This window comes from Callithrix jacchus, chromosome 7 (assembly GCF_049354715.1).
Source record: "Callithrix jacchus isolate 240 chromosome 7, calJac240_pri, whole genome shotgun sequence".
Lineage (NCBI taxonomy): Eukaryota > Metazoa > Chordata > Mammalia > Primates > Cebidae > Callithrix > Callithrix jacchus.
The window spans coordinates 78,116,460-78,141,637 of NC_133508.1; the positions used below are offsets into that span (position 1 = coordinate 78,116,460).

The 25,178-nt window shown below is 50.4% G+C and overlaps 1 protein-coding gene across 5 annotated transcripts in view; it reads right to left on the reverse strand.

Annotated features, from left to right (window-relative positions):
• HIVEP3 (HIVEP zinc finger 3) overlaps positions 1 to 25,178 on the reverse strand; it is a 536,372-nt gene that overhangs the window by 46,087 nt on the left and 465,107 nt on the right. For all 5 annotated transcript variants that reach the window (XM_035251046.3, XM_035251050.3, XM_035251042.3 and 2 more), the window contains 2 exons: positions 13,454 to 19,037; positions 8,973 to 9,118 (listed from right to left, as the gene is read on the reverse strand). In XM_035251046.3, coding sequence (XP_035106937.3) covers positions 8,973 to 9,118; positions 13,454 to 18,502 — 5,195 coding nt within the window. In that variant the 5' untranslated portion in view covers positions 18,503 to 19,037. The remainder of the gene's footprint in view (positions 1 to 8,972; positions 9,119 to 13,453; positions 19,038 to 25,178) is intronic.

The window sequence follows — 25,178 nt, forward strand, 5'->3', positions numbered from 1 at the left end:
CTAACCGGGCCAAGCCTCTGTCCTCCTTGAACACTCTCTTCTCTTGGCTTCCAGGCTTCACACTTGGCTGGGTCTCGTCCTGCTTCTCTGGCGACTCCTCCTCAATCTCTTCTGCAGCAGTGTCTCTGTCTGCCCTTGAAGTGCTGCTATCCTGGGATCAGTCCTGAATGCCTTTTTCTTTTCTCTCTTCTCCATCTCCCCCCAGGGTAGCCCCACAGCCCAAAATCACATATGTAAACTGACAACTCTCAGGAGTATATTCGACCTCAGCCTCTCCTCTATCCAGTTGCCAAATGTCTCCCTGAACATCTCCACTTGGCCTGCCATCTCAAAAGTCACATGTCCAAAAAGTTTTGATCTCCCTGTCCCAGACCTGTTTCTCACTCCCCTCCTCACCCCATAAAGGGCACCATCATCCACTAAGCAGTTACTACAAGAAATAACGGTAGTCAGTCTCCCGCGGAGACTTCTCTCTCAGCCTCTATAGTCATCAGAAGTCCCATAGCTCCTTTTTCCATCTTCACTGCCATGTTCCTGGCCTAGGCCACTGATGTCTCACCTGGGCTGTCAGGATCCTGCTCTCCCCAATGCCCTGACAACCACCACCTCCTTCCCAAAGTCTGGGTTATATTCCCCAGGAGAGAGGGGCAACAGGATTTGGAAATATAAAGAAAAAGAGGAGAAAGCCCAGTGTGGGCTCACGTGATGAGGATTGGACACTTCACTTCCCAGCCCACTAGGCCATGCTCACAGCTGCACATCTACATTTCTGGGGAGAAGCCAGAAAAATTAAAGAGAGAGAAAGGTACTGGGCCTCAGGAATACAGCAGCGGGATAGCCTAGACTCACCCCAGGAGAAGAGCAGCCCCTTATCCAGAGCTGAGAACCCAGGACTCATTTTCTTGGCTCCTAGAACACAAAGGGCTCTGCTCAGAGAAGGCCCTGGCCTAGGAGCTGGCGGCCCATGAGCCAGCCCTTTGTGGCATTATGTGTTTCGTTTCTACCTTGAACACCTGCAGGGCAGGATGGTCTGCAAGGAAGAGCCCTTGGCTCCCAACCCCAGAGCCTGCCCCATAACAGAGGCCATCTGACTTCACCTTCCCCATACCAAGCCTGCCTTCAGGCTGATGGACAGATCCTCACTGGCCTGGTTTGACCTTGACTGTGTCCCTGCTCCTTCTTGAGACCCAGAGTCTCAATTCTGCTCCCAGATTCTAAAAGCTGCAGAGTTCAGGGACTTGCGGTCTCTCATCCAAAGTCTCAGTCAATCCTGAGCATGTTTGAGGAAGATTCCCTCATTTAATGAACATTCTCCAGCACTGCCCATGTGCCAGGCACTATTCTCAGCACTGGGACACAGCAATGAACAAAACATAGTTCCTGCCCTCTCACAGAGCTTACAGTCTGGCAGATGAGACAGAAACACTAGTAAACATCTGGAGAAAAATAAAGCAGGAAAGGGAGGGGATAAGAAGTACCATGGAGTGTGCAAATTCATCGTGGATAATGTGGGAAGGCTTCACAGAAGGTTGACGGAGAAAGGGAGGGGGCCATGGAAGTCTCTGGAAAAAGGGTTCCAGGCAGCGAGCACAGTAAGTGCAAAGGCCCTGGGGCAGAAACTTGTCTCACAAAGAGCAGAGATTGGCCAAAGCCCAGGGAGCAGGGGGAGAAACATAGGCAGAGGTTAGAGAATAGCTGGAGCCAGCACATGCAGGCCCACGAGGGCTTCAGGGACACAGCATAGGAGTGGCAGGGTGTGTGGATTTTAATAGGACAACTGTTGCTGGTTTGAGAGTGGACCACAGTGGGGAAGGTGGGAGCAGGAAACTGTAGGACATCGTGGTCACCCAGGTATGAGCTACCAGCGGCTCGGCCCAGAGGTGGGGACAAAAGGACAGATTCTGGATACGGTTTCGGGGTCAAGCTGCCAGGATTTGCTAATGATGTGAGGCAGAGTGGCTTTGGGCTCAAGCATCTAGAAAAATGAAACTGCCTGTGCAGAATGTCCATCTTGCTTAACTGAATGAGTACTTTGCCGCTCTCCTTAAAAAGATGCCTTTCCCCACTGATATGGTTTGGATCTGTGTCCCTGCCCAAATCTCATGTCAAATTTTACTCCCCAGTGCTGGAGGTGGGGCCTGGTGGGGGCGGTATCTTATGGTTTAACACCATCCCCTCTCTGTGCTGTCATTGCCACAGTGAGTTCTGAGATCTGGTTGTTTAAAAATTGCGTGGCACCTCCCTCCTGCTCTTGCTCCTGCTCCAGCAACGTAAGATGCATCTGCTTCCCCTTCACCTCCTGCCATGATTGTAAGTTTCCTGAGGCCTCCCTAGAAGCCAAGCAGATGCCGGCATCATACTTCCTGTATAACCTGCAGAACCATGAGCCAATAAAACCTCTTTTCTTTATAAATTACCCAGTCTCCAGTATTCCTTTATGGCAATGCAAGAACTGACTAATATACTCATCTTTGACCACTTAGAAGACTTTCAAAGAGCTATACAGCAAGTGTGGGTGATGGACACGGTTTGTCTGCCTGTGTTACACATTTCCTAACCTCCATGTTACCAACCCTCCTGTGGTATGTGGTTTGTTCCTGTTTGGGTCCTTAGAGTGGTTTACTGACTTTATTCTTTACACCTATCCAAAAGGTTCCAACTTATTACCATTTATTTATTCATAGTTTAATCAATTCATTCCCCAAAAAATACACAGAGGTAACAAATATTCCCAAAGACATAATTCTAAATCTGGAGTTCATGGCAAAATGGGACTAGGCAAAGCAGACATTTAGGCTGAAAAATATGCTATACTTCTGGGTTTCAAAGTCCAAGAAGAAATGGATTTGTAAAAAATTATTAGAAAAGAAAATAATCTTTACATTTTTAAAAACTAACACTATTTTCTCCAAGCTACTATTTCATGAAACACACGGGCATGTGCACGCATGCACAGGCACACACACATACTTCAAAAATACAAATATGATGTCAAAAAACATGTGTTGTGTACACTGCATGAACTCTTAAGACTTGGATGAAAATTAATTCGGCTATTAGAAATAGATGAGATAGAAAGTACATTCATTAACAGTGTAACCCCTTTAAATGGAACAATACTGAATTAAATAAAGTAATTTCTTTAAGGAATGTCAAGGAGGCCTGAGTCACAGTTCTTCTTATTATTTAAAATCAAAGTCGTGTTTAATTAAGTTGCTTCCATTTTACAATGCATAAAATAATCATATATTATTTCAACAGGCAGAAACGAGTTAATCTGCATTTATGGAACATAGTTTTTTGGATGGGAAAAACATTCTTTTATCGTTTCATCCTTACTACTTAGAGGAAACAGACTTATGACAGTTCTAACTTATTTTTCAACTTCAGAATTATCCATTCAGTAGAAGCTATACTTTAAGTACCCATACAACCATTCTGTTTTTCACTTTCAGTGTAATCTTCAAAAATTACATGAGATATTCAACAGACTTTATTATAAAATAGGCTTTCTATTAGACAATTTTGCCCAACTGTAGGCTAATGTAGTATTCAGAGCACTTTTAGGATAGGCTAAGCTATGATGTTCAACTTTTGATATTTTCAACTCACAGTGGGCTTATCTGGACATAAACCCATCCTAAGTTAAGAAGCATCCATATACTCAAAATGGGTTATGTATACTTTCTTTAAATGTTCATTTAATAAATAAAACTTTCTTTACATTAATCCTGTGATGTAGGTCTTTAATTTTAAAACTGCAAAACAGGTTCCAAGATGAGCTCTTAGGGATTCATACAGTATAATACAGCCAAACCAACTGCTATGACCTCTCAAATATTCACAAATCAAGGCTGGGAACGGTGGCTCATGCCTGTAATCCCAGCACTTTGGGAGGCTGAGGCAGGAAGATCCTTTAAGGTCAGGAGTTCAAGACTAGCCCAGCCAACATGTGAAACCCCATCACTACAAAAAATAAAAAAATTAGCCGGGTGTAGTGGTGCACGCCTGTAGTCCCAGCTACTAGGGAGGCTAGGTAGGAGGATCACTTGAACCCAGGAGGTAGAGGCTGCTGTGAGCTGAGATTGCATCACTGCACTCCAGCCTGGGTGACCAAATGAGACCCTGTCCCCCGACAAAAATTATTCACACAGTGTGAAAATGGATGGATACAAACAGCATACAGGAATCCAAGAGGACAAAGTCCTTCATGGATGAGCGAGAGACTGACCGTGTCAAATGCTGCCGGCGGGTCAGGAAAGAACCGAAGTGAGAACTGACCACTGACTTGTACAAGGTGAGCTTCACCACTGACCTGGATAAGAGCAGCTTCTGAGGTGTGAGGAGCCCAAAGGACCACCTTGAATAGGGCTGAGAGAAGCCAGGACAAAAGTTACAGAGGTGAGCAACACAGCCAACTCCTTATGGTGTTTTCCTTCAAAGGAAACAGAAATCTGGCAATCTGGCCCTTTGGTCAAAGTGTTTTTAAGGTGGAAACCTTATGTCTGGGTATGCTAATTTGAATGGTCCAGGAGAGTGGCAATGGCTGAAGTGAGGTACTGGGTTAGGTGAGGTGGGATGGGAGTCAAGGACCTCCCATAGGAGGTGCAGCAGCTGAGTCCCGCAGCAGGCAGGACTCCTGGGATCTCACCATCTGAACTTATCATTCCCTTTGGACCTACGCCCCAACAACGAACCAGCCAACTGGGCTTGGTCAGCCAGGTGGTTCCTATCGATTCCAGTCTCTTCTCTTCCATGTAAGCCCATTGGGCTGAATTCCCAGATTTCCCTGCGACAAGTGAACTTGAGTTAGGACAATACAGTCATTACCCTCAAAGAACAATATAACTGTGTGTGTGTGCAAACAACACTGCTTAACAAAAACCCATTCTAAACAACCAAGGCAAATGCATGGGTGCTGGGTGAGAGAGCCAGCGCATCCCTGATGGGCACTCCCAGAGGCTGACCGGAAAATGCGGGCTTTGTTCAGGTGCGGAAGTGATGGGGAATGCAGAGGGGGCCATGTGCCAGGAAACTAGTGCAGTAAATAGAGACTGATGCGTTGTGTGTGCAAAGCATGATCCAAGGACCCAAGTCAGGAAGGGACTTGGGAGGAGACAAAAATGGATCTTAGCGTCAGGGTTATGACAGAAGTAACCCACAGAACTAGAGTGTGGAGGGATGCAGAAGGCTCATAGAGGAGTGGGGCTGCGTACTGGCCTTTGAAGGCTGGGTAGGATTTGGCAATGGCAGGGCCCAGCAGGCAGCAAAAAGTGAAGGATGACAGGAGCAGGTCAGAGATTCTGAGGCCAGCACACACAGGTTGAGTTTAAACTGGACAGTAGCCACAGACAGCTCTGGAGAAAAGCATGACACAGGCAGGATCATGTTTAATGATGCTCAATGGTGCCAACACTGGAGGTCTGGAGATAGGGTGGCAGAGGGAGTAGAGACCACACCAAGTGGCCGACTACTTCATGCAGATGCCAGAACTGGGGGACTTATTGGAAAGGAAAGAGGGCACCCAAGACAATGTTAAGGTTCTGAGTGTGAAGGCCTGGGTGCATTACCTGAGCTCTGGGTGTGGAAGGAGATGCTGTTGGTGGGAACTGAAAGGCTTGGTTTGCACATGCTAAGTTTGAGGTGTTATGAGTTTCCCAGGCAAAAATGCTCAAGAGGCATCAAAACCAGTGTCTGCAGTTCAGGAGTGAGGTCCTGGCTGGAGACCCAGATGTAGCAATGTCGGCACAAGGATGAGGAGATGGATGATGCCAGCAAGGGAGAATGCTCAAGGTAAGAAAAAGTGAGTCTCACTGATCAGGTACAGGAGCTGCCATCACACCTGTAGCAGGTAGACCGCTGGGCAGTATACCCTTCCTTCCCATCTGTCTGGGTCTCACCTACCCTTCTGGGCCTGGCCCCACCCGCTCTGGGAAGCCCTCTCTGGCTACTCCATCCCTCAGGCATCCTTCCCTTGCTGTGAGCTTCTCAGCCCTGGCCAGCCCCACCTTAGCACTGGGTCTTTTGTTGCCACCTTGGTGTAGTCCCCAAGCACCTTGAGGGCAGAATGACAGTTAACCCCCATGGGCGATTGCATTTTCTGGCACAGAGTACCCAAAAGGCACTGATTAAATAGATCCTCCTTCTTGAGGAATTAATACATTGATCAGTTGCTGAAATGGAGATCAAGAAAGAAAGGTGAGTTTAATTAGAGATAAAAAGACTCACAGATGTTGGACTCATACAGCATCTGCTCTTTTGTGTCTGGCTTACTGATTCATCATGATGAACCAGGACTACATGTATCAGCATGGACACATGTCAAAATCACTGTCGCATAAACATAACAAGTTGCAGATGTATGTTAAACCAACGGGAGTAGGCACAAGCACCATAAATACCAAATATTTCAGGTTCTCTCAAGCACAAGGTAGGAATGCACTTCCCTACCGCCATGGAGGTAGGCTGAGTGTGGCCATGCGACTTGCTCTGGCCATTTAAATGTGAGCAGAAGCTTCTGAGTGGAAGCATTTTTTCCTTCTTCCTCTCTATCGCAGACCTTTCTCAAATGTGTATAGGAGTGAAATACATATGTTCATTGTACTAAAAAAGAAATAAATAAATAAAAGGAAGAACTGAATCTAAGGCAAAACTGTGGGACTGCAGAGGGGTGTGTCCAGTGATTCTGGGTAGGGGCACTCTTGGCAATTTGGGAAAACAAGGGGTTGTAAGGTTGGTAGAATGGAAGGTCAGCATTCCTGGCCCCATCCCTGAAATGCCGGAAGTGTCCTAAGTTATGTGACAATCAAAATGCCCTCTCCCTCCTTCACCATTTCCAAACACTCTGGGGGGTAGTGCCAGCCCCAAGGGAACCATGAATATAGAAGAATCACCAGACGCAAGGGCGGGAGGCACAGTCGCAGCTTGACACAGCCAGGCTGGGGGAGGAAAGGATGTGACACCGTAATCAGTTCCGTACGTGCTCAAATTGCATGTGACAAGTTGAAAGAGAGAGGATGCCTTCCTTAGCTGACAGAACAGAGGGGACTGTCCTGGAGGGAGACTGATGACATGGATATACTAGTGGTATAATGCACCAATGTCAATTTTTTGAGCCGCTATGAACTGTAGCCTTTACATGGAGTCTCGCAGGGTCCTCTGAAAATCCCACGTCATTCTCCCCCTTTTACAAATAGGGAAACTGAGGGCTGGAGAGCTGGGGGCTAGATAATGGGGCAGAGATGACAAAACTCAACTGAGAGGATTCTGAAGCAGAGCAGGTGGGGCTAAGTGAAGACCTGGAAGGTAGGTGGAAAGGGAGCAGGACCCATGCCAGTTGGAGGAAGAAGAGAAGGGGACTCGGGGGTGATCTTCCCCCGCAACCCCGCCACCTTCAGCCAATCCAAATTGTGTAGGTAGCGACATCCAGCAGAGAACTGGATGGGGAGTGACTCCTGAAAGCTGCCCTTCTGGGGGCTCAGAGGACCTGCCTCTCAGGGAAGATGGGAACCTCCTCGGGTGCACACGGAATGCTGCTGGGGCAAGCTCCTGGGACACCACGAAACACTCAGCAGCCCTCAGAGCCCACAGACAACCTCTGAAGCAAGAAGGAAGAGAGCTAGTCGCGTGAGCAGGCACTTCATCGATCCTGCAATCCAGCCTCTGTGTGGCCTCTAAGGGACCCAGTGGCATGAGAACACAGAGACACACGAGGGCGCTCTAACCAAATAGCAGGAAAGGAACAGCATCCGTCCCCACACGGAAAAAGGGTTGGCATTTTCAAAGACCTTTGGTCCAGGGTTTCTGAGCGCAGTCGCTATGGTATTTTAGGCAGTAGGTTTCAGGGGCATTTGCTACCCCTGGCCCCCTTCCTATCACTGACCATCCTGCTCCACACATTTCCAAGCACCCCCTCTCCTGAGAGCCCCTGCTGGTCAGTGCCACCAGAAGATGCCAACTGGTGGCCCTGGGGATGGCGGCAGTCTCTGCTGTTCCCCAGCCTTACAGAGGACTCCCGTGCCTCCCACGCTGACCCTGTGAGTTAGGAGCTGGCAGGTGCTGGAGGATCAGAGGTTCCCAGTGACAGTCCATGTTGGCGCCGGCTCATGGGGACTGTCCTTGGGAAACACATTTTCCTCCACGTTTGTTGTCCTTCAGGGTTGTGCAGGAATGGGCCACCCTGATCGCACCAGGGACACAGACACAGGACCCTGAGACAGACGCCACGGGACCTGCTCACAGACACCCAAATCCCAGGAAGCAAACACGTGGCCACACAAAACACAGCTGGCACGAAACTTCCACAAAGCACATCTGAAACAAGGCACCCTCCAGAACCCAGACAGTCCCCAAAGCTGTGAGCTCTGAAACGTTTAGACCATCAGGTTCCCAAAGTCAAGCATCAAAGGTGAATAACTAAGAATGATATTCAATATACACCAACCAATGAGCCCTGGGCCCCAGCCAGTCAGGATGGGGACCAGTGTAAACACCTGGTGCATACGGTGTGCAATCAGCCCTGCAGTCTCTTCGGCTGAGCCCGAGTGCCCCGTGGAAAGCCAGACATGCCAAGATGGCCACTGGGCAGTACAGAGGTGACTTTTTGGGGATACATGTCAAGAGAGACAGGAGTCTGGGCATTTGCTGGGATACCGGGATGGCAACTGCAATGCGAGGACTAGAAACCTGACAGGGATCTGAGAAAATGAAGGGCTGGACAAAGACCCAGACCCCTCCAGATCCTCAACAAATACCCAGCGTTGCCCATTCCCACCAAGAAGCCCCATGGCGTTCTTAAACAGTGGGGCCTGAGAGTCCCAGGAAGTTGATGTCTGCTGAAAGGCATCGCTGGGACCACAGGGCACCTGTGGGCAGAGCTGTTGCCAACCGAGCCGCTGCCACCCGTGAACACCGATGGGCACCGGCTCTTATTCCACGGGAAGCAGACGATGAAAACCAAACATGAGTCTTACCCTCCTTCGAAGATTTTGATCCTTGCCGGCTCCCCTCTCTGGGAGGCAGGAGCATCCTCTTCCGGCTCTCCTCTCCTCTCTTCTTCCTTCTCCACTCTAGCTAGATCTTTCTGGCCTTCCGGGGAAACCAGCGAAGGGAGGTGAACCTGGCCCACCACAGAATGACAAAATCATTGCTGGTCAAATGTTCGTCCTCAGCCATGAATGCAGTGCTAATAATCATGCCTCACATGGCACTGCACAAGTACACATATGCGATCTTCACACTCCTCCATGAAGTGGTGCTATTAGCCCCACTTTACAGAATTAAGGAAACTGATACCCAGAGAGAAGTCCCTAATCCAAGTCTATGCCGTTAGTTGGTGTCACAGCTGGACCTCTGTCTCTTTCAGGTTAACCTCCTGTAAGACCTGTGTTTGTTCTCTCTTTCACACTAGTCTGGGAGATCATGGGGACAGGTCCTCATCTTGGTCTCCTTGGGCCCCCAGCACCCCAAACAGGGCCTGTCTCAGAGAAGATGCTTAAATCATGTTGAACACATAAACAAAGGCTCCACTCTGCCTCTGGAGATAAACTGGCCCAGTCCCTGTTTATAGATCAGAAAGCTAAGGTCACCCAGCAAGTTAAGGGCAGAGCTGGGAGCAGAGCATAGGTCTCTTGCTTCCAGGATCTTGGCCCTCCTGGGCTAGTACCAAAGGCCAGGAGCTGGGCTGAGGGCCCTGACTAGCAGCATGACCCCAACTCCACCACAGAGACAGGCACGGAGAGGCTGTGCAGGCTCTGGGCTGCTAGTCCTGCAGAACCTATGCTCTTTACAGTGCTACGCCTCAATGATGAGAGCCGGCTTAAGGGGAGCGCTGGCACTGGCCTTGCGCTTCCTAGACATCTTCCACTATCCCAAGAACATGTCCTCTAAACGCTCCAGTGTTGTCAGGGATGGGCACACTCTTGCCTAGGGAGCAGCAGCGCTGTGCAGGCCGGGGGCTGGAGTGAGAATTTCCTCGCACTTCATGACACTGTCATGAAGGTCATGAAAAACCACACTGTTTCCAGCCAGTAAATGAAGCAACCACATTTCCTGAGGCTGGGACAATCTAAGAATGACAGTCCTCTATGCCAGCCACCACCAGACAGTCCCTGACAAGGACAGCATGGGGCTAGATAGAAAGGTGTCTGGCTGGGAATTGCGGAATCTGTTTCAGCACCAGACAGGCTGTGGCACACCAAGCTGCCCTTTGGTGGATGACTTCACCTCTCTGGGCCTCAGAGTCTGAGGGGATTTAGACCATCTTGAAGATCCATTCCAGGGTCAACTTCTATGACTCAGTGACCACCAAATAATCTCTTCAGAATTGGAGGAGGGGAGTGGAAACTGAGCAATACTCTGCACTGCAGCTTTGGCAGAAGGCAGCAGTTTTCTGCAATACCCTTGAGTTTCCAGAGCCTGCCATTTCCACTCCTCTCCGGCCTGTGATCTAGACTGACCATGGAATGACCAAGGGGCCTCCCACAGGCAAACGGACTGCTTCTCCCTCGCAGCCTGCTGTGATGTCTGGGCTACGCTGGAGGAGGCTGATTTGGGCGGCAGGGCATCACTTTCCCAGGAAACACAGTGTTGGAATTGAGCAGGGGCCAGGGATCCATTTTATATTTTGATGACAATACGTATAATTAAAAATACTGAGTGCCAGTGTGCCATGCACTGTTCTAAGCACACTTTGCATGTCTCAACTCATTTCATTATCTCCACAGTCCTGTGAGCTAAGTCTTATTGTTATACCTATTTTACAGAGAAAGAAACCAAGGCTCAGAGAGGTTAAGTTATTGGTCCAAGGTCACATAGCTAGTAGGTAAGATAGTGGGATTCAAACTTGGGGAACTTGGCACCTCAGTCCTTGTTCTTAATCCCTTTGTGACAGTGCTGTGTTGTCAAAATGATTCCCAAGGAGGAAAAAGGAAAGAATATGGCTACAAAGTGGGCTCTTAACAAGCTGGGGTTTCTCTAGGGCTTATATGTGGAAAAAAATCTATGAGCAAACTAAAACATCACAGGGTGGCCTAGACCTGTGTGAAAATGGTTTGAAAGAGCTTTGAAATACTAAGATAGACCTAAGGACCTTTTCAGAACTACTAACAGAATGGGAGCCACAATCTGACATGTCAGCCCAGTACATTAAAGAACCTTCTTAGGGCACCATCCAAAGATGGATTGGGTTGTGTCATGAGATGCTGAGTTCCTCTCTCTGTAGGTATGCAAGCAGACACCAGAGAGAGGTGTAGCTGTAGAAAGGCCTTATGCCATAGACAATGAGGTTATATTCATGTACCAGATTGGTGCAATTCTGGAAGGAAAGATGCCAGTGAACCAAACAGAATATGCCAAGAAAAGGTTCGCAGGTTTTAGGAGCATTATACATAAATAATTGCCAAATCCAATTAGGCCAAATTAACACTGCCTTTCTCTTAAATGGCCTATAACAATTTCACTCATTAAAAACTAGAGGCACCTTAGATAATTCAAAGGGGCATTGGAGTAAAATCTAGTTCTGAATCTAAGCTCTGCCATTTACTGTGTGGCCTTGTGAAAGTTACTTAACCTCTCTGTGTTTTGGTCTCCTCATCTATGAAATGGTGATATTGCACCCTAACTTTCAAGGTGGTTGTGAGGAGAAAAGTAACATTTAGCATAGTACTTGGTACATAATAGGTACCCCAAAATATGAACAATTATAACAGCATCTTGGCAGTGGCCATAGCTAGTAAGAGACACTGGAGAGGAAATTAGCACGACATTAACACAAAAGTGGAAATCTTGGTCAGGGATGTCTGCAGACTGACAAAGACATCTAGAAAATAAATTTGGAAAACAGCTTTGTGAAGAACATCCAGTCAAGCTAAGGACAAATTCAATGTGCAATGTTTGCAAAGAGGAAGATATGAGAGCACGGGAAATTACAGAACACAGTTTTGCTCACTTATCTAAAATGTGAATTTAGTTTAGGGAATTTAGACCTGATTTGGTCAGACCTTCTGGTCTGAAGACACACTAACGAATATTTTTAAATTTGCAGTCATCTTTTAAGATTTTCTCTCCTCAATTAAAAGAAGAAAAATAGACTCTTTGGAGTCAGATAGGTCTGGGTTCAAATTCTGGGTTTGTCCAACATTTGTCAGATGACCTTGACTTTTCTCAGCCTCTGACCTTCAGTTCCCTAAGCTATAGAAGGGAGATGGTTATGTTACTTCCGAGGTAGAGGTGAGCAGTGACTAGATTCAAGGGCTCAGCACAGTGCCTGGCACCATGAGGCTGCTCAATAAACAAGACAAGTTATTATTCCACAAATGCCAAGTCAGCATAACCCAAATCCCTAGGCTGGCCTTGTCAGGGTATGGTGGTGAGTTTTGTCTGAAGGTTTGAAATTACTGAATTTCAGCCAGGCACAGTGGCTCAAGCCTGTAATCCCAGCACTTTGGGAGGCCGAGGTGGGTGGATCACAAGGTCAAGATATCGAGACCATACTGGTCAACATGGTGAAACCCCGTCTCTACTAAAAATACAAAAAATTTAGCTGGGTATGGTGGTGCGTGCCTGTAATCCCAGCTCCTCGGAGGCTGAGGCAGGAGAATCACCTGAACCCAGGAGGCGGAGGTTGCGGTGAGCCGAGATCGCGCCATTCCACTCCAGCCTGGGTAACAAGAGCAAAACTCCGTCTCAAAAAAAAAAAAAAAAAAAAAAAAGAAAGAAAGAAATTACTGAATTTCAAACTTGCTGAGCTTGCAGAGGACCAGTTTGTTTTATAGCTCCTGATGTAGCCTCAGGTCAAAGGCAATGAAGGAGTAAACATGAGCCTTTCTTGAGGGCCTGGTGGTACATATAGGTCAAAATGTGACTGGTATTGCCATCCACTGATAAGGAGGGATACTGTAGCTCAGCTCCATTTGCTGCCTTAATCCCAGAAAAGGAGAAAGGAATATTTCAGAAGTTGTTTGTGCCAAATTCTAGAATATTGGAAGATTTCAAGTGGTACTAGAGAATGGAAACAGCAGATGCAGGAATTAAGAAAAGCAGGAAAAGGCTAACAAGACAAAGGAGATCCATATAATGAAGGTAATTGCTACAGGCATTCCTGCCAGCCAAGTTTTCCAACTCAGTCTTTTGGAAAATTTCCTTTTTTCTTACTGAGACTGTATCTTTGATTTTACAACAGAAGTTCATGGGAGAACAGGATCATTTTATAACTAACTTTATTGAAATGTATCTATTCCAATGATACAAGGAACACACTGACCAAAAAACTCAATAAACAGGTTTCCTTGTAAGGTGACCAGTCTCAGCTCCCAGAGAGGAAATCGGACTACTCATCTGGCTCCAGTTCTGTAAATGGAACCTGAGGACACTGTGGCTTTAAAAGCTCAGCAAGGGATTTTTTATTTTTTTTACAAATCACTGGTGATAAAAAAAGAAACCAGGCTGAACTTACCTCTGTCATGCGGGGCTTGCGGGAGCTGGATGGCACAAGCCTTCCTGCCTCAGGATGCGGAGCTGTGGCCATGGTGTATGTCTCTTTACTCACTTTCTGCTTAGACCTCAGGAGGGACAAAGCAGCTTTAGTGGAAACCCCCGGAAGGTTGGGGTTGTACAAACTTATGCACCAACCAGCGTAAACAGAGGACCTCCTATCTGCATGCTGGATGTGATTTGGCTTAATGTAGTTTAAATAGCACCAACTGACATTAGTGGTTGTGTGGAGGCTGGGGAACTGCAGTACCTTCTTTGAGTCCGTACCTTCTTGTGACTTGGCTGGTCTGGAGGACGTTTCTGACAGAGGCAGAGAGCTGGGAGGTGCCAGGGAGGGGAGGTCAGGTTGTTCCTTGGAATCTTCTTTCTTCACGCTCAGTGGGGGCAACCCTCTTTGGTGAGGTTTGACAGATGGCTGGGCATATTCCTTCAAAGCTTCTGAGCCTGGGGCTGTCCCATGGGGCAATGTAGGGTGAGGAAGGGGAAGAATTTCCTTTGGGTCAGATAGATCCGAGGACAGGCTAGACAGCATTTCTAGCTCCCTCCTGCCCTGGCCCTGGCTGCCTAAGTGGGATTTCTCTGGCCTCTTCCCATCCTCAGTGCTGGTAAGTACCACACTGCATGGTTTTACCAGCTCAAGTTTTTCATCTGCCTTGGAAGCCTCCTCCTCCTTCACTCTTTTTTGCTGCTGGGTTTCCATGGCAAGTTCAAGGCTGCCAGCTGGTGAAAGGACACGTTTGCTTCCCCCTGCTGTTGATGAACTCCCCTCTGGGCTCAAGACACTCTCTGATGACAGGGAAGTGCCTTTTCTTTCAGGTAATGTCACAGGCACTCTCAGGTATGGAGTCAGGAAAGCTCTGCTTTGCTCTTCATTTGGTCCAGAAGCTCCGGGCCCAACCTCATGCACATCTGCACCATACACAGTTGTCCCTTTGGATGGGGTTTCCTCAAACTTGGGAAGTGCCACAGTTGCTGAGCTGCCTTGGGACTGGGTGACCAAGATCTGGGAAAGGGTGGTGTACATTGCGCTCCCATAGGATGGCATGTTGGTCTGAACACGGACGGGCACAACAAGGGACACCATGGTGTCTGGACAGGTGGGCAGGGCCAGTGGAGGGGCTGGCGAAGGTGCTGAGGAGCTGGCTGAGGGAGCCACAGTGGGCAGCCGGATGTCACTGCTATACTCTGTGCTGGGAGAGAGGCCAGCACTTCCTGTAGCCAGTGGGGCCAGGCTGGTTTTGATCTGGGGCAGATGGCTTTCCATATCACCAGGGAGCTGAAGTGCAAACTGGGATTGCAGAGGCAGAAAAAACCCAGAAGAGAGTGCTGAGGAGGATGGGTATGGCATGGGGAGGAAGGAAGGGGGCTGCCGGAAGGGGATGTTGGCTGGGTGAGGCATGTGCTGGGGGAGATGGAGTTGGCCTGGGTGCAGAACAGTAGGCTGGAGAGGAAGCGGTGGGGCTTGAAATAAGGAGGGAGGAAGTGGGGGCATGGAGTATGGTGAGGACAGGAGGCTGGACATGGCCTGGGTGGAGAAGAATTCTGGAGACTGTCCTGGCTCATGCTGCAAGAGGTGCTGGAAGGAGAAAAGGGAGACGGGTGGTGGCAGGTACGGCTTCTCATGCAGGGGTGTCTGGGCAACAGGGTGGTGGAACACCTGCAGTGCTTCTGTGTAGGGTACAGTGGGCCCCAGCAGGGGCCTGTCCTGCCCTGGGCCCTTGCTTCCCAGGGGCCCACCATGCGAGGTGGCCGTGGGAGAAATCTGGGACAAGGAGCTTTTGGTGGAGGGTTTACTGGATGAGGGCTGTGGTTCTTCACTCTCCTGTCTTCCCTTGGAGGCAGCCTCCAGCTCAGATTCTGGAGGCCTGCTCAGAGAGGCCTGTCTCACCAAGAAGCATTTTCTTCTCTCTGGTGGGGCCACCCGTGCAGGTGGAGCCACTGAGGCTGGAGCAGAAGGGCCTGTCAAGGACAAGCTGCCATAGTCGAAGGATTTGCTGCGTGTCTCGGTCATGTGGGCAGAATGGGAAACATTGGGGCTCTGTTCTGAGGCTGACCTCCGCATCTCTCGGGCATGTGGGTGGTGGCTGGGGACAGTCAACATGTGGGTGCCCAGGGGTTTGGGGCGCGTGTCAGATGAGGGACCGGGGGCCTCAGCTTTCCCATGGTCATCCCTCTCAAATGAGGCTGAGCGGCTGGACCCGCTCAGAGAGACACTGCTTTCCTGGCTTGGGCTGCGAGACAGAGGCACGGAGGACTCAAAGCTGGACTCCCCTGATGACTGGGCCATCTCTGCCAGGCGCAGCCTCTTCTTTTTGGGTGGCAGCTTCTCAGCTGGGAGCTGGGCAAGTGTCTGGCTGCGCTGGGGCCACTGAAACTCCTCAGTCTTCTCAGGTTCCTTAGGAGGTGGCTCTGGCTCTGTGTCCGGCCTGTCGGGCTCCTCGGTTACCAGGATCTCAGGAACCTGAATGTTGGGCTGGCGGACCAACTTGGGCTGCAGAGAGTGAGCCGAGCGTCCATGTGGGGCAGGTGGGGGCGATGGGAACTGGGCCAGAGGTTTGTCTTCCCCTTCCAAGCCACTCGGCTGCTCGAGAGAATCAGATTTCTCAAAGGAGCTGGTGTGCTGGATGACAGAAATTTCTTTGGATGTTGTTCTCCTCTCCTTCCCTGATTCTGAACCAGACCCTGGCTTGGGAGTCCTTGGCTGGAAGCCCATGGGTCCCTCCAAGGAGGGCACTGATTTACTTTGTTCTGCTGGTGACTTGGTGGACTCCAGGGGAAGGTTCCGAGCAGCATCGGATGGCCCGGGGCTGCCAAACTGACTTTTTGTGGACTCGAAGGCAGGTGGCTCTTCCTCATCCCCAAGGCTCTTCTCTTTCCTCCTCTTCCGCAGTGGAGTGAGTTCCAGGGTGGTCCCCAGTTTGTAATGCATCATCTGGGACCACGGCTCATGCTCAGTCTGACTCTTTTCAGCTTCTGGAGATATGTGGGTGGCTGCAGAGATGGGCTTTGTGATCTGAAGCTCTGAGCAGTAGTATTTTTTGTGGGCTTCATAGTTATCCCTTTTCTTGTACCGAGCACCACATATGTTACATTCATAGATCACCCCTTTTGTTTTCAAACCCTTCTTGGTCTTTTTGGTAAGTTCGCTTTCCTTGGGTTCCAGCTCATCTGAGGGCTTGGAGGCTGTGTCTTTGCTGCTTGGTCCAGGCTCCTCGGAACTGTACTCCCCTCCCAAAGGTAATTCGATTGCCGGCTGGCGCTTCAGCATCCGGGGATGGGAGGTAAACACATGACTGCTGCGGCTCAGGGCTTCGGAGTCGGTGATATGGTCATCAAAGGAGTAGCTACCTCGGAAGGGGTGGTGAGGGGTGCTGATAGTGCAGGCAGCAGAAGGCATTGAGTGGCTTCTCAGGAGAGGCACAGGGGGGGCGGTACTGGGCGGGTGCTGGAGGCTCAGCAGTGATTGTTCGGGCTTGGTTTTCTCGCTGTGGGATGACAGGGGCTCCCGGTAGAGGCTGGATTTCGGGGACTCCATGCTGCTGCGCCTGGACAGCGAGCTCCGCCTTGGCTTCACGCTGTCAATCTCACTGGTGTCCACCACGGCCTCGTTGATGGTGATGAGCTTCGTGATGTGCTCAATCACCTGCGTCCGGGGTACAGACAAAGGCACCAAGCTGGGCTTGTCTTCGGTGGACAGGGGCAGGAGGGGCTGGGTGGAGGTGGCTGTCAGCATGGTGGTCCGCTGCCCTATGCGCCCACACTTGCCGAAGATGATCTCTGCGTAGGACTTGGCGTTGGTGTTTGGGGGGCTGACCTGCTGCTCTGCACTCTCGGAGCGGGAGAAATACCCAGACTCAGTACTCCCTTTGCTGCCTGGGCTCAGAAATGCCTGCTCATCGATCACCTTCTTTCTTTCGCTTAAGCGGAGGGCCAGCTTCTGCTTAATTGTGTGGGTGTCTTCGGGTTTATGGCTCAAGGGGTGCTCAGATGAGGGTTCCACAAACGGAGGGGGGTCCTCGAGTGACTGGACTGTGCTGGACTGGGACAAGGAGCAGCGCTCGTGGCTGGAACTGTGGCTCCCAGAGCTGTACAGCCCGCTGGAGAGAAGGGGCTGCCTGGGTCTTGGGGAGAGCTCTGCAGGGTGACTGGAGGTGGCACTAGTCTCCTCTTCAGAATCTGTGCTTTCTCCCTCGGTGGGCTCCTCAAACTCTTCCCCAGGGATCCGCTCCATCTCCAGCCCTGGTGGGTACATCTCACCGCCCATGCCTGAGGCCAGGCCTGCTTTGATGCGGTGGGCATGGGACTTCCTGTGCTTGTAGAGATTACTCTTGGTCTTGAAGGAGAAGCCACAGGGACCGCAGGGGTAGGGCCGCTCCCCCGTGTGTGAGCGAATGTGCTTCTGGAGCACGCTGGGCTTGGCACAGGGCCGGCTGCAGTACTGGCAGATGTACTTGCCTGGCTTCTGGGGCTTCCTCTCCTTCTTGTGTGCCTCTTCTGTGGGTTTCAAGGAGACCTGGGAGGGACGAGGCACAAAGACCTTGGGGACGCCAGGAAGGTCCTCAGGAGGAATGATGGAAGCATGGGAAGGAAGGAGCTGGCTCTGAGGATGGAGCCCAGGGGCCACAAAGGAGCCAGATGGTCCCGGTCTCATGGGGTCGACCAATTGCCACGTGGACCCCTCCAGGAGATGCTCAGGTTTGCCGGGCGACATGAATGCTGGTGTGAGAGGGTGCTGCGGAAGCTGTGAGATATGGACGGATGCTTCGATGGGGGGCCTTTTGGGGGGTTTCTGCGGCTGGCCTGTTTTCTCCTGAGAGCCTTCCCTAAGAACTGATGAGGGGCCCGGGAAGGGCTGCGGGGCTAGGAGCTCTTGGGCGGGGCTCTCTTGGGTGGCAGCTGGGTATGGGATGCTGGAAGGAACACTGGTCTGAATGGCCTCTCCCTTGGTCAGCCTCTTCCGGGGACTTCCCTCAGCCTTCTTGGTGCCCTTGACACTTTGTTCAGGATCCATGACCTTCACAGAGACTTCAGATGCTATTCAGGGAGAGTCAGGGCAGGCTGCATTTACGAATAATTCCAGTGTCCCGAGGAGGTGTCCAGCTTTGGCCACATTGGTCAAGAGCTGCGGAAGCCACACCCAAGACGGCTTTGGGAGTTTTTTTGCAAGTGTCACTGGCTGTGAGTAGACTCGGAGCAGGTCATCAGGGCCTGAGCTATACTACTGGTGAGGCATGGCCCTCTAGTTTGCAGACAGAAAACGCACCAGCACTTTCTGCTGGAATGTCTGTCGGGAAAACGTCATGAAGGATGTCAGTATTGCCATTGTATTGTTTCAGCTGGCAGTGGCAGGTGGCCCCCACGAGTCCCCTGTGTGCTACGCGAATGGTTGAAGGTTGGAGACACATGTGTCCATGGCCCAGTCATCCCTGGTCCTGGCACGAGAGATGCCACGCTGGATGCTGGGGGGTGGCTCCGTTCCAGCCTCTTCTCCCCTTTAGTTCTGGGTTGGAGATCAACGGCCTTGGAGGAGAAATCACACTCTTCTTCTGTGTGATGGAAGTACACACAGAGAGAAATACACACACACACAAGAGAGAAGACAGAGTTACTGGGACTCATGCACAGCCTGGGCAGCCCAGACTCAGTACCTCACCTGGCCAAGGCCCCTCAAAGGTTAACCAGGGAAACTCAACCAGAACCACAGGCTCCAGCTTCACATGGCCAAGCCTGCAATTCTTTCCTCCCTGCTCCCATATCAGTGTTGGGTGACCTGAATGCCAGTGTGTTTCTGAGGACTGTGGCCATGTGGGATGTTGACAGAAGGCAAAGTGGGTTCTGGGAACTGTGGGGCAGTTAGGGACAGGAGGCCTGGGCTCCCATCTCTGCTCCGTGATCTACTCTGAGTGGGTCTGAGCTCTCTAAGCCTCAGTTGCCTAATCTATAAAATAGATAACAAATCCTGCTTCGACTGTGCCTCGGAGCTGCAGAGGGGCCCGATGAGATAGAAGATGCAGATGCTGCTAGGTGAACTCTGGATGGTGCTGTGGCTGGTGCAGGAGGGAAGTGCCTGTGGGTTATTCAGGGGTGAGTTTCCAAGGGGTAGATTATTCTGAGGTTAGTATTTCTCTCTGGCCTGGGTTCTGAAAGTGTCCACGAGGGACATCATCCACTGCTTTTTAACCGCCTTGCTAACCCATGCTCCAGCTGGTGTTTCAAGGCCAAACTGCAAACTATTGCCACAGCCTGTGAGAACTTATCATCTGACACAGCTGTGACCACTCACTTGCTCTAAGTAATTGCCAGGAGGCTCATTCTGGGAGGTTCCTCTGGCTTTGCAGCCTCTCCTTGTCTAGTTAGTGCCCCAGGGATGCCATGGAAGTATGGGAATCCTTGCCCCCGAGTGGAGGTGCAAAGCTGGTCTGTGTGGAGCCCCACGTGTGTGCCTCCTCTTAGGGCTGGCTGCAAGCTGGGCAGGCTCAGCTTTCTGGGCTCAGGTGCCTCCTTAGGACCCTCCTCCCCAGAAACAGGGTCAGAATCCCAAGTCTGGAGTCACCATGGACCCCATCTCACCCAACCACCTGACTTGGGACCCCAGCAGGAAGGTGGTTTACTAATGGTCCCGTCTTGCTAACAGGCAGTGTCGCCACCTGGACCCAGACCTCCTATGGCCAGAGTTTGTTCCCCAGCCCCTTCTCAGGTGTTCATCCCCTGGCAAGGGCCTGGGTGAGTGATAAGCACCTCTGTGCATGCCCTACCCCTGGCATCCTGCCCTCAGGCTCCCCTCATGCCCGCACTCTGCTTTTCACTAGATGTGTGATGATACAGACTTGAAAATTCTGCTTACTACATTTTTGCAGGTGCTCACAAGATTAACAAGTCTTTAAGACTCAAATAATTGTCTCTTAAAAGGCAAGGCCTCAGACACTGACGTGCTTTGGAGAAGCAGATGATTTGTTCTTTTAGCCAAAAAGCATATCCTCTAAGTTCACTCCTTTTGTGTTCCTTTTCTACTCGGTGCTACAAAGAATTCAAAGTAACTATAACAAAATCAAGTTTATAGAAGAATGACAAACTATAGATATGAGAAAATTATAAATAAATAAATAATCAGAACAAAGAAAACCCAAATAAGGCAGAAAGTCAGGATTGGTGGGCTAAAAAGAATACTGCTATACCAATAAGGACTTATGGTGTTTCTATAATTCAGCTATACATTTATATATGAGCTTCCTGGCAACCAAGTAGAAAAGGGAGATTCGGTCAATTACAGTCTTTTATAGCCAGAGAGGAAGGAACATCCAAGTTGTTTGCAAAACTTTTTCATGTGGCACTTCAGTCAGCAGCAGTGAATGATGCAGGGGACCATCTATGTCTTCAATGACACCCCTCTAGTCATTGAATACAGTGACTGATTTGATGACATTCCTCTAGTCATTGGGTACAATGCAAATACAGTGAATGATATTTGTTGATAAAAGACCACGTATCAGCAGAGACTCTCCTATGAGCAGTCAAAGCCTGCTTTGGTATAAGTCACAGGAGGCCTGAGTGTGGGGAAGACAGGGAAATCTCATTTCATTAGATTACATCTCAGTCAACAGGGTGGCCATATAAGACACCATCCAAACGGGGACACTTGGAGAATGAATGGGAACTACTAACAATCGTGCAGGAACAATAGGAATAAACGAGGGCAGTCCCAGGCACACCAGGACAAATGGTTACCCTTACCCTTTGGCCTTATGGCCAAAACCAGGCGTAAGAGCCCACTGTCTCTGGGTGTCTGCTACAAAATTTTGATCTCTTCTATGGGGACTAAAGTTACACCATGAACGTCTGATAGATTTTTAGAGACTGGCTGTCTAGTCCAATCCTTTCATGTGACAGGGAAGACTGAAGGCTAGAAAGGTGATATGATTTTCCCCGCAAAGCTCCAGGGAATGGTGGCAGGGCTGGACCAGCCTGTGCCTCTTGGCCCCCCAGCCAGGGCTGTCTCCCAGCTGAATTAATAAAAGTTTTCTGTGGCTTCTGTGGCATGATGAGCACTACAGTCCATGGCCCCTAGTCCTCTGGAAGCATGGGCATGGCCCCAGGTGACATCACTGTACCCATGGTAAGGGGAAGTAAAAACCTGTCTAGCATCTCAACAACAGAGTTGGCCTTTCAACCTATGTCCTAACCTCACTGCAGCTGCTGGATAGGAGAAATGGGGAGCCCAGCTAAGGTGGGGGAACTCGTCCTGGCAGCACGACCCTAGGTCTCACTTACCTAAGGTGGGCAGAAGTGCTGAGCCTTCTAAAAATCAGACATGGTGGACATGGTTTGTAGCACAGACAGAGAACTGCCCCTTGGGGCTGGGCTGGGGCTCCTGGGCCTGGTTGCACTGAGCATGGAGAGGTCAAGGGTTGACTACACTTACTAATCTTATTGACCCTTTCACTCATGGATCTGAGAGCACCCCAAAACACTAGTGGTAAGCTTTGTTTCTTCTGATGGATGGATGGGACCCTGCAGCATGACTGGGTGGTGACATGATCACTCTGAGTCGGGGCAGCTGGCCAGGTAGGACCTTACCCTGTTTAGTCCTGTGCTCTCCCCTCACTAAGCCACAAGGCTGTCCTTGGCAGGTGGGGGAGCACCCAGCATCTGGGGTTTGGTGCAATTCCCAGGGCCAGGTGGGAGGGGCAGGGTGGATGAAGGAGACAGTCAGGTGACTGTGGCATCATCAGATGACCACAGGGCCAGCACTCCTGCCCAGGGTCAGTGTCCAGCCTGCACCTGTGGGCTGGACATCATGTTCCTCCAATGAGAGCCTGTCTACCCACACTTCTGAGTGGGCAGCAAAAAGGCCACAGAAGCACCAATGGCAGCCAGGGCACAGAGTGGCTCGCTCAAGCCACACTGGGGCTTGGCCTCCTGGGCTAGTGCTCTCTGCCAGCCTGCTTCACCACATCACGACAGGTCTGAGGTGCTTCACAGGAGGGGCCGGGGGAGAAGGGCAGGCAGGACCACAGGTGCAGATGTGGGGAACCCGCAGGGCCTGAGGAGACTTCTACCTTGGAATGGATTCCAATTGTGGTACAGCATAAACTGAAGGACTGTTCTAATGACTGTGACCAATAGACACTAAGAAAATGGCTCTTTTCTACCTTCTGTGGTTCTGGGGTATGTGTGAAATGTTAATATAAAGTTCAAGTGATAAAGAAAAAACCACTTCTTTAGGGAATTGGTGACAGCACCTGTAAAAGACACCAGATAAATGGGCCCAGGAGCTGGGCCAACAGGGCCCTGAACCTCAGACCAGAACAGGATGAACAGCCTCTACTGATGGTCACAGAATGGCCATGAGGCCACCGTCTGCCACCGAGGCCACAGCCCACAACAGAGACCAGCTTATAACCCTGAGGAGCACCTGAGCTTCAGCAGCCAACTGGTTAGCGTACCTGACAATTCAGCTCCCACTTCAAGCAGCCTCCTTAGGTCTAACTGCGGGAACAGCCCAACAGGAAGGAGATCAGGACTTGCTGGGGCTGAAGCCACAAAGGCCTCAGGGGAGCGGGAAGTGATGCAGGAGCCTGGGGCCGAGGCAGGAAGGCCTGAAGGACTGAAACCACACTGGAAGGCGCCTTCTATGGAAGGCATCAGGACAACATGGCCACAGCCCAGAGTGGACGGCCCAGAGGAACTTTCCAGAGAGTGGTGGGGGAGGGGCTCTCTCAGGTGGACGATGCCACCAGTCCCAGCAGGAGGCCAGCTGGAATCTGCCTTGGGATCTAGAATGAGGAGCTTGGGCCCCCAGCCAAAATCAGATAAGGCTGGGGCGAGATGGGGACAGGGGTCTGATGTCCAGGGAGCTGTTAGGCCAAGCTGGCCCCAGGCTGGTGGAGCTTAACACAGCTCTTTGCTTGTCATTTACTTCCACACACACCCACACATCTCAACCTGCCAATATCTGGTCAAAAATTTTACTGACCATAATAAAACATACTGATATCAAAAATATAAGAAAACCTTCCTTTTAACTTCAATACCTAGTAACCCAGGGCACAAGGCCACAGGCTGAATAGGAGGCAATCAGTAAAGTATTATTTAATGACCTACCAACAAAACCAGTGCCCCTTCTAAAAATATCTGTGTACAACACTCTTTGTCTATGCATGTGTGTGTGTGTGTGTGTGTGTGCGCGCGTGCTTACGCTGGGGCAGAATTCTTCACCAGAATTCTACCACCCCAGTGGCTGTGGGCTCAGGTGGTGGTAACAAAATAAGCCAGATATAAGGACATGGGTCTGGAAGCTAATGGGGAGAGGTGGTCAGACAGTCAGAGGAAGTCTGGGCAAAAAGAGAGGCCAAGGTCAAGGAGGGGCTCTGGCTGGGAGCAGGGACTATGGCAGAGACTAAAGATTTCTTCCATTAGCAGTTCTCTTTCTTGTAGCAATCACAGGCCCCCATGCCTTCGCTGGGTCTGTGGCCATACAGCTAGAGGCTGCCTTTCCCAGCCTCCCTTGCAGCTAGTTCTGGCCCATGATGTATGTGCCTTATAGGCCACAGACAGACAGAAAAGTGCTTGCCTTCCATCCCCACCCCCACATTTTCTCAGGAAGGAACATGGATATGGTGGGGGTAAGCCAACTGTGACCACATGGACAAGAACATCACCCCAAGGAACAGTGGGACAAGAAGACAGGAGGACAATGTGAAGCAAAGACATCTGCCCCTGAGGGAGACATACGTCTCTGAGCTTGTTACTTGGTTCCTTTTGGAGCAGTTGAATAGATACGCTACCTCATCCAGGGGATTGGAGTGTGATGCTGGCATCTGGGAGGCTGAAAAGGGCTTGGCAGAACCCAGGTCTAGGTAAGTGGGGACAGGGAGAGGTAGCAACACAGATCAGGGTTTAGTTCTAAAACACAGGACAGGCTCCTGCAGCACAATAAGCATCCAGCCACTAAATCCGTGCAGACAGCAGCCCAGCACAGTGACTGAACGCAGCTTTAAGACTCAGGCAGCCTGTGCCTGAACCCTCGCTCCTCCATCTCCTAACTGGAAAATCTGGGGACCCCTCTAAGCCTCAGTCTCCCCATCTGTCATGTGTGTTTTAAATTGAGTTGATTCATATAAATCGCTTAGCATGGCACCTGACATATAGTAAGCATTCAATAAATTATAGCCATCATTGCTATTGGAGAAAGCATTTCTCTTGAGGGGCTGTCACAGCCGTGTGGAAAGATCTCTAGCCTAGATTCTGATCCTGGCTCTGCTGCTTTTGGGCTGATAGACTGTCATGAGACTGACTGGGGTTATCATGTACATAAAGTCCTGGGCACACAGTTAGTGCTCAAGAAATGAGAGCCAAGGTTGAATTCAGAGGTTAAAGCAGTGTCCCCAAAGAAGCCAGTGTCTCGCTGACCCACCCGGATATTGGGATAGCTAGATACTTGGCTCACCTATAAAACTCTAACCTCACTCAAGTCAGGGTCTCCCACAGCACTGAGCTACCAGCAGTTGAGGTCTCTGGGCAGAGAAAATTCCCCATGGGTGGGGATCCGCGTGTATCCTGGCAAGCAGCCCAGTCTCCTGGACACCAGTCTTTGCCAGTCTAGACCCTGGCTAGGTCCTGAGCTGCTGACTCTCTCCTGGGCTGTCACCACCCCCACCCCTGTCCCCAGCCATGTCACCAATCCCCCA